The sequence below is a fragment of the Delphinapterus leucas genome, chromosome 19, assembly GCF_059928025.1.
Source record: "Delphinapterus leucas isolate spDelLeu-1000000601 "Yukka" chromosome 19, BTC_Dleu_Yukka2, whole genome shotgun sequence".
Lineage (NCBI taxonomy): Eukaryota > Metazoa > Chordata > Mammalia > Artiodactyla > Monodontidae > Delphinapterus > Delphinapterus leucas.
In genome coordinates this window covers 63,605,226-63,615,168 of record NC_143147.1, presented here as the reverse complement: position 1 = coordinate 63,615,168, position 9,943 = coordinate 63,605,226, and the positions used below count along the sequence as shown (strand labels likewise).

Below are 9,943 nucleotides of genomic sequence, written 5' to 3'. Positions count from 1 at the left end.
CACCCCACTGCCCGTGTCAGAGTATGCTCTCCCTACATCTTTCCATTTCCACCACTTGATAACCATCTCACCTTAATATTTGACGAACTGATGGGTGAAAAATATTTTTAAATTCCTGTTATATGTTACATTTTCATGATTAATGGGTGAGGTTGATTTTTTTTTTAAACGATACAATATCCAGTTGTACAGACATTTATTAAAGAATCTCCCTCCCCGCTACTGATCTGTAATATGTTAACCCAGTCACTCCCATCATGTTAACCCGGCACTTTCCACATTAAAGTCTTAAGAATTAGTGTATTATTATCCGATATCCTAAATATTGCTTGATTGATTCCCTGACTGATTTGTGAAATTCCCAACAAGCATATATCCTTAAACAGGTAGTTTCCATTGGATCAAAGTCAAGAGTGACTGCAAAAGAAAAAACGCTAGGGACTTCCCCAGTGGCGCAGTGGTTAAGAATCCATCTGCCAGTGCAGGGGACACAGGTTCGAGCCCTGGTCCGGGAAGATCCCACATGCTACGGAGCAATTAAGCCCGTGTGCCACAACTACTGAAGCCCGCGCACCTAGAGCCCGTGCTCTGCAACAAGAGAAGCCACCGCAATGAGAAGCCCGCGCACCGCAACTAGAGAAAGCCCACGCGCAGCAACGAAGACCCAGCACGGCCAAAAATAAATAAATAAATGAATGAATAAACTTTTAAAAATAAATAAATAAACTTCCTGGACTTTTCCCCTCTTTCTTCAAGATTTCCAAAGTCCTCCCTGTAGCCATTCCTGTGTTTAATTACCCAAAAGATGATGGCAGCATTTCCAAGCGAAATATGTTTATTTCAACTGAGCAGGACAGCCTCGCTTTGCAGTGAAATTGCCAACAGAACTGGGGTCGACCTTTACTCACCAGACCTGTCCTGAATGATTATGCCCTTGTCATTTTATGACAAATGAGCTGCAAGTAGAAGCAGGAACACAGAATAATCAGGTGGCAAAACTGATGATCATTTGAAAAGAAAAAGGAAGGACTTGCTCTGTACAGCTGCCTGTGCTATTCGTTCACCTCAAGGATCTGCAACACTGAGCTGGGGGTGGGGGGGAGAATTAATCATTGGCAAATGCCTTCTCTTTTCCTAACTTCAGGGCTCTCACTTCTCTGGGCTCCCCAAATTTCTCATTATATCCATTGGCCAAAATTAGTGAAAGATGAGCTTGATGGTTGCTAAACAAGGTCTGACACTGGAAGTACTTCAGAATATGAAAAGCAGCAGAATCAAAAAGCCTAGATTTTCTTTACCTCTAGAACAATCTTTTTAGATGGAACAAGTTGGACAGGAACAATAACTAATACACCTTCAGTCCAGTGAGAACCTAATCTGTCCGTGGAGGGAAAACCCAGGTAATGCTCAATGGTTCAGAAGATTCTCCTCCCGTCACGCCCAGCAAGAAACGATGAGAGGACAGAAGGGGAATGTGATTCTCGTTAAACATTTCTGTTTCCCTGGAAGATTGACTCACAAATTGTAATGGCAGAAAAAGGCCTTGAGGAAGCGGCTTCATCCTCCTAGATCAGGGCGCCCTGTGACGGCTGCATGTCACTGAGTCAACTTTAACCTGACTGCTGCTGGCCGACATGCGTAAACCTCTCATCACACGCGCCGGCAATTCTCTGGCGCTTGTTGAAGAAGTGCCAATAAGTACTTCAAAGGTTTTAAATAATCAAATGATTACAGCTCATTTCCACATGTAATTGGTGATATGGGTGCTAAATGAAAACTTCACCGGCCCGCTAAGTCATCATTCACGAGATCACAGGGTTACAGCACCTCAGTATAAAATCAAACAAATTTTCTAAATTAAATGCTGAGGGCTGACTTGAAATGCTAGAGACTTTTACTAAAAAGCTCTCATCGAGTGTAACAAATACCAACCTGATTAACGCCCGTCTGTTCTTAAAGGATTCTCCAGTGGTTTTCCTTTCTAGTACGTTTCTAGCATTGCCCTCACTGCTGGCCGATACCAAACGTGGCCACACTTGCTAGCTTTCCAGTTTCATTTTGCCTTCCTCTCCGCCCAGAGGGTGCTGGCGTTGGGGTAAAGCCAGGTTCACTCCCCAGTCTCCTTCCCCAAGACATGACTTGAATACAAATTCCAGTCTATTCTAACATTTACAGAACCAGAAGTTGTGATACTTTTTCAGAAGTACTCACCATGAACATCACCTTCTCCCTGGAAAAGAAAAAAATTAACAATTTACTTCAGATTTTAATTTTGCCACACACAAAGAAAAACAGAGTTCAGAGAAGCTACTGTCTGTTTGAAGCCAAATGTGAAGTTTTGTTTTGATGTAGTCAAGTTCAGGGTCACGCTGCCATTACAGTAAACAAACTTTATTCACCCTGGGACAATGCTACACAGAAATGCTGCTGGACAAATCGTCCCGGTGCCAGTAACATGCCCCGAACACCAAAAAACCTTAACATTTACGCTGATGACCTAATATCAATTCGCATTTCAGAGGATCTTTTATCAGAAAATTGGTAAACCTGTCCTTCCACTCCCCCCTCCTTTCTCCTAATCTAGCTGTTGAAGGGCCTCCATCAATTCCAAAGCCTTTCTACAGGTCTCCCCACACCCAGATGGCTGATGCCTCCATGTGCTCTGAGGTCCCTACTCAGGGGGACATCCTACCAGGCTTTCCAAACACATAGCTGGGGCTCACAGGCCGTGATCACCTGCAGACAAAGAATGGTAACACCATGGTATACAGCCTCCTGGAGTTCAGCTCAAAACAACTGGGCAACCTCTGCCAACAACTAAAACAGTCCTTGAGCTCAGATATGCTACTATGTGTGAGATACACACGGAGTACGAGTGATCCAGTTTCAAAAATCAATACTGAAGGACAGAGACTAATCCTAGTGGTAGCAGAGACATACGAACAGACCAAGATCCCATTGACTCACCTTTCTGACTGACTGTCAATCTTCCATCACCAGTATGGTTAGTCCCTTTCCTAACTACCTCTATGTAAAACTCCAGTGGCAGGTCTCAGTACAATGGGGGTGGTGCAGGGCAGGTGGAATTAATTTCTCAACTGTATAAACCTCAAAGCCTGTCTTTCCCCCCATACTGTCACACTGACCTTCAGATCCAAGAAGTCTCCAGGGTTTGCTTCAGAAGAGTTACTTCTCTGGGGTCCAGATGACTCAGAATCTTCCCGGCCACCACAAGACTTGGCACCTGAATCAAAATATACTTTCTTAAGGAATACAATGGAAAGACCTAAAGCAAAACACTATTTAATTAGTTAGTCTCATACTACAACATGAGCTAACAGTGTTAGGGAATGACGGCTTCAAAGTTCTACAGAGGGTCTAAATAACCCAGTCTGACGGTTGTCCTTATTCTGATGCGTTACACAGACTCCCAGCATTTCCCATGTCTTAGTCCTCGTCTCTCCGCCCATGACAAGCTTTCATTGTTGTCTCTCATGATTAAGCCAGATTTTACTCAGCACAAAACCAGCTGTGGTGGCTCTGCTGGGCCGTCCCTCTGACCAGGGACCACGGATACTAACAGTACCTGCCGACTTGGCCCAGGAAGGGGGATTTTCCTCAGGTGTCCCAAAGATGCTAGAGGCCATTTTATTCCGCCTCACAGGTTGTTCTGTTGGTTCATCAAAACCTAATGAAAAATTGGATCCACCACCTGGAGGCCGCAAAACCCTAGGAATGATGGCAAAACAACGATTTCAGATCAGATCAAAACATTTCTTGGCACACTTGTTTTCAAACACCTTTCATTTTTCTCAACCGCTCATTCCACCTACCCCCCCCCACACACACACACACAAAAGAGAGCTGCTAATGGGAAAATTAGGAATTGATTTCATCGTGGTATAAATTCAGTGCTGGACGTTAAGGTATGAAATCCCGCTCTGTAGTATCTGTGGCGAGGTTGTGCATCACACAAGGCGGCTGAAACGGCCTGAGAGCACCCATAGCAGGCTGGTCGGCGTCCCATTTTAGGAAAAGGCAGAAACCTAATGGATGTTGTCTATCAGGCTCCGCTGGACACTTGCAAAGAAGTTGAGAAGCACATCTTGTTATTTATTTTAAAAAAACTGTACGGGGGACTTCCCCGGTGGTCCAGTGGTAAAGAACCCACCTTCCAATGCAGGGGACTCGGGTTCAATCCCTGGTCAGGGAACTAAGATCCCATATGCCCCATAGCGCAGCCAAAAAAAAAAAAAAAAAAAAAAAAAGGGCTCCATTTTTATTTTCAACGAAATTTTTAAAATGGAAGAATATACATATAAAAGTTGACCAATTTAGAAGCCCAAGGAAAACTGGTAATAGTCTCTCCCGTCTCAGCATGACTCACAAGCCCTGTTTATACACGTGTGCCTCACTGCTCTCACTAATCATGACGAGTGATCAGCCACAAGGAGAAAGTCAATGAGAAGTTAAGTTTAGGACTCCATGGCTGCTGTATACCCATGCACCTTTAGATACCATCTACAGCTCTTCCGTTTGACAAGGAAATACAGCACATTCACATTTCCAGATCTTCCTGACACAGGTTGACCAGTTTGTCCCCTCTGTGGAAAAACTCAATTGAATTTGTCCTGTCACCACTCAAAACAGAAAATGGAGATGGTTTCATGGAAAGATTTTCTAACTACAGATTCACTTCCTTTATTGGTGATCAGAGTGGTCTGTTTTTCTATTAAATCATTTTGAGTAAGAAACATTTTTCTAGGAAGGTGTCCATGTCATTCAAGTTTCCAAATAAATACGATTGTCATTTGTAAACTCAGCTCTGCAAGTTTTCAAACATAAGGTCTTTCTAGTTCACTGATTTCCAGCTTTTCATTACCACACGGACAACAAAGTCTGTGTGACATGTTCCCCTGAAATTTGATAAGATGTGCCTTATGGCTTGATATGTGGTCAGTTTTGTAAATCTTCTATATATGTGCTTGAAAAGAATGTGTATCTGCCAATATTCTATGTGTCTACCAGATAAAGCCTGTAACTGAGTTGTTCAAATCTACTGATTATTAAATATGGTTTATCAATTACTGAGATTTCTGTTATCAACTTCTACTACAATGGGGGTTTTGTCAGTTTCTCCTCAGGACTCTGTCAAGACAGAGTTCTCTCTCAAAAAGACCACCACCGGGGAACCGCACTTCCACTGCAGGGGACATGGGTTCGATCCCTGATCGGGGAACTAAGATCCTGCAAGCCACACGGTGCAGGGGGAAAAAAAAAAAGACCACCACTGCAGTATTTTATTTAGTTCCGTAGGGAGAACTGCGTTGGGTTAACTGGCTAGTCATTTTGATTAAAGAAACAAAATATATATTCTTACTTCATTTACCAAAATAAATTCCAGCTAGGTCAAATATTTCAATTTAAAGCCTAAGACAAAAATATTGGAAGAAAACATGTACGAATATGGTCCTAGTCTTGAAGAAAAGGGCTTTCCTTCTAAGCCCAAGATGAAAGCCAGAAACCATGAAAAACGGACAGATTAAACTTGGCAAAAACACACATTTGACAAAGGGTAATATAAATGCTTTTAAAAATAATTTTAAAAATCGAGAGAAAAATGGACAAAAGGTAAACAGACAATTAAAAAATATGGATCACGTCTAAACACTGAAAATTTAAATTCACAAGCAAATAAATGAAATTTAAAACAAAAGGATATATTTTTTTCTTATTAGGCTGGTAAAGATGAAAAAAAATGCCAATTTCCAGCATGAATTAAAGTGTGAGACTATAAATTTGCACAAACTTTCTAAAGAACATTCTGATAAAACGTATCAAATGTTTAAGTTTGCATCTTATATGAACCAGCGTTTCTACTTCCAGAAGTTATCCTAAGTAGATAATTAGACATATGTACAAGAACACTTGCAGACGTAGGCTTGGTTACACCTAAGCAGAACACAAGGAAATCGAGATAAACTTCGCCTCTCAACCATATCTAGTTCTTACCATCTTCTCCAACCCAGTCAGGCCACTTTCTTCATTGTTCAGTGAACTGTTCTGGCTTATCTCCACCTTGGAGTATTTACTCCCATATTTCCTCCTGCCCAGAGCACTCTCCACCCTTTCCTTGGCGACTATTTCAAAATCCAGCCCATTTCTTAAACCTCCACCTCCTCCATGAAGCCCTCCATGACCTTGAAGAATGACAAGTAGGACACTGAGAGGAAAGCATGTTAGACACCCTCCTTCTGGTCACCAGCTCTTTCTGTAAAGGGCCAAATAGTAAATATTCTTGGCTTGTGTTTCGTTTGGTCTTTTGCAACTGTTTAGCTCCATCACGTAGCACAAAGACAGCCATAGACAACACAAAAACGAATGAGTGCAGCTATGTTCCAATAAAACTTTATTTCTGGACACTGAAATTTGATTTTCATGTCCTTTTCACAAGTCATGAAAGATTCTTCTTCTTGCCTTTTTCAACCATTTATCAATGTAAAAATCAGGTGCCAGCTGGGCTTGGCTCTCCTCTGTCTAGTTCAGCAAATAGCCTCATTTTTTAAGAGAGCGAAGTCAGGCCTTGAGAAGTTCTAAATAAATTGCCCAGCATTAGTTAAGTGACAGAGATGGGGCCAAATCCCAAATCCTCTCTCCCTGACAGGCACACAAGACATGCTCAAAGTGCTGCAATAGGGGAACCACTCTAATGCCATTTTTCTCTTTAAACTACATACCTATGTGGTTGGTGCTTTGATTGCTTTTCTTGTTTTCTAGCCTTAGACTGAAGCTATTTCTTATATACATCCTCTAGCATCCTCCCCTAAATCTAATATTCGTGTCTGTGTCCATAGTAAAATTCAGTACTCAATTTATACTAAATTAAAATTTCATTATTTTCCCCGTGCGGGCAGGGAAGACCCGCTTTTATAACATGTAAAACATTAAAAACCCCACTGTTTCTAAGTCTCAGATATTAAATATCCACTTAGATTAAATTCATTATATGAATTAAGATAAATGTGTTCAGGCATACCTCTTATAAAGATAATTTTAGGTTTGCTAATTAAATTGTTTAAATCATAATTAAAGGTATGTTATAAATTCTTAATAGTCATTTTCTTATGTTAAAGTTGGAAGTGACTAGGTTTTTATCATTTGTACCTCAAATCAACAGACACTTGAAATACTATAATCAAAATTAACCTGCTTCAGGGAATAACCTGGTGGTCCAGTGGTTAGGGCTCCACGCTTCCACAGGATGAGGCACAGTTTGGGGAACTAAGATCCCAAAACAAAAAACAAAATTAACTTGCTTCACTGTCATCCCCTTCATTCCCTAGAGATTAGAATGATTTTCCTTACTATCATAATTAAATTCTCATGAATTATTTCAGCAAGATGAAAATCTTCAGAACCCTAATGGGCCAGGAAATTTTTTTTTGCCTTAAAAAAAAAAGACACTAGAACCCAATCACCAGCTTCAAAAGAAAGTCAAAGCTCTGACCGGACCAACTTTTTAAAGGTCTGTGTTCCTCTTGCAATAGCAGGTACTACCTACTCCGATGACGTCAGTGTTGGAGAGCCCATTTGTAACAGCGAGACATCCCCAAACAAAGGATTTGGATCATAAGACAGAAATTATTTCAGTTTTATTTTTTAAGATCCCGCTGTTTTTTCTGAACTATGCATATGACTAGGTCAGGATTACACATCCGAGGCTCAACAAAAATGTGTCCATGTACTGCGGATAGCAATTTTCAAAAAATTACTTTTTCTTTCTTCTCTAAGTCCCAGAGTTGCTCTATGATCTTTGCAGGTCATTCCTTCCCTATCGAACTAAATTTATAATGTGTTTATGGAGCCAGGAAAATGTTACTGGAGAAAAGAAGTTTAAGAGAATTAGGTGAGATTCTACAAGAAGGAAAGGTAGGAAGTAAATAAAAGGACAAAATGCTACAGTCTTGAGATTACAATATTGGAGGGAAATTGATGACAACAGGCGAATTAAAACATTTATTTTGCAGACCCAAAAGTCATTTATGTCTCACATTTCAAAGATACAAATCAAAAAGCTAGTGTGAGGATTCATTTGACCTGGTTACTTAAATTCTTTGTGAAGCACTAAACTGCACTCAACCCCAAAGGATAAAACCTCAGATTTTTTAATATAATGTGTAAATTTTCACATTCCAATCACTACAGTATGACCAGGATAAAGTTGGCCTCATAGCACAAAATGAAAAACCGAGGTTCAATTTGTTCCAGTGTCCTCTGAAAAAAAATGATCTCACTGGAAGGATGACAACAGAAGAGGGAGTGACCAGTGTTTTCGTAGGTCTATCCTACTCAAGTTCCCCTTCCTCCCAGTAACACACTAATTTATTTTTTTAAATCTTTCCCATTCTTTTCTACATTTTGAAAGGGAAAGGAATGAGTTGAAAAGGAATGTCATTTCCAACACTCCCTCCTAAGACTCACTGCTGAGGCCTGCTTTTTGTCCCCAAGGACTCCAACCCTTGTGAGACACTGCTATTTCACGGCTGTCTTCTTAGCCCCACAAAATGGCTCCCTTTGTGCCACTTGCCCAGGACCCCCAAGGCTGGCCACACATGACTTCAGGTCATGATCAATGAAGAAGAGATGCTCAGAAAAAGTGGAATCTAAGCTTCCTCCACGCCTTGAGCAGGATCCCTGAGATGCCTGTATCCCACCTTAAAGAACAGCGTGCATGCACTTAGCCGAGACAATGTAGACATCTACCACCGCATCCAAACCCTTCCACCAAGTTAGGCAAGGGCTTGGAAAAGGGACCCTCCCAGTCCAAACACCGTGCCCAGGGCCCCCTTCCCCAAATGCAGTGGCATGAGTGGCCAGAAACGCCCCGGCTACGCAGGTGGAGATAGTACGGAAGAGACAATGGATGTCTCCGGCCCCGCCCAAGAACAGGAAACCTCCTCCGGCAGGGGAATCGCGGCCAGAGGTGAACTCATTTTGCATACGTCAAAGGGGGAAGCGAAAGAGGTGGGTTGCAAACACCGAGGTCCGAAGGTCTGAGCGCAGAAAACCCACTCGGAACGACTCGCTCCCCCTCCCGTTCGGAGGTGGGCGCGGGAGGGGAAGGAGCAGGGGTCTTTCCTTTGTTAGCAGAGGGGGAGGCACTTCGCGGAGGGCTGACGGCTAGGTCCTGAACGGGGGTGAGGGTCGCGACGACCAGCCCCGCCCGAACAAAAATGCCACCTGCCGGGCGGACCCGAGTGGGTAGGAGCCCGCCGGACCGATCGCTGCGGCTGCAGGATCTGACCGCCACGCCGGGCGCGGGGCCACCACCTGCCCCGGGCCAGAGGCACGAGCGCGTGGGCGGGGGTGGGACAATAGGGCCGGATCAAGGTGCCCCGCGGGCTGCCCGGGCACCCGGGGCCCAAGACCACCGCCCTGGGGCCGAGCCAGCCACGCCACAAAAGGGAGAAAGCGAACCCTCTCGGCACATCCCGGCACATCGTGCGAGCGCGAGCGGCCACGGCCCTCCCCAGCCCCTAGCTCCAGGGAAGGAATGAATGGAAGAGGAGCAGGAATCGGGCGGGGCCGGCGCGTCAGGTTAGCCGGCGGCACAAAGGGGGAGCCGGTGGCCGAGCCCCACCGCCCGGCCGAGCGCGAGAGCAGCGCCCCGGGCACGTTACCGCCGACGACCTGCCACCAGACCCGCCTGGCCCCCTGGGCAGCGGCCCTCCCGCCCCCGAGCCCCCGAGCCTCACCGGGAGCTATTCCTGCTGTTGGGGTCGACGCCCTTGAAGGTGGTGGTGGTGGTCATGGCGCCGAGGAGCGAGGTAGGCTGGCGCGGGAGCGGAGAGCTGAAAGGGTCAGGTCTGAGGAGCGTAGAGTACCCCCACAGCCCAGAACCGGCGACCGCTGCAAGAGCCTCCACCGCTGTTTGCCAACCGGA

General features: G+C 44.2%; 1 protein-coding gene across 1 annotated transcript in view; it reads right to left on the bottom strand.

The window, feature by feature from the left end:
* The window catches only part of JPT1 (Jupiter microtubule associated homolog 1), an 11,036-nt gene extending 1,093 nt beyond the window's left edge, over positions 1-9,943 (bottom strand). Inside the window, exons 1-4 of the mRNA XM_022589659.2 lie at positions 9,756-9,943; positions 3,587-3,729; positions 3,147-3,244; positions 2,212-2,230 (exon numbers count right to left, since the gene is read on the bottom strand). Of these exons, the coding sequence (XP_022445367.1) occupies positions 2,212-2,230; positions 3,147-3,244; positions 3,587-3,729; positions 9,756-9,811 (316 nt within the window). The 5' untranslated portion in view covers positions 9,812-9,943. The remainder of the gene's footprint in view (positions 1-2,211; positions 2,231-3,146; positions 3,245-3,586; positions 3,730-9,755) is intronic.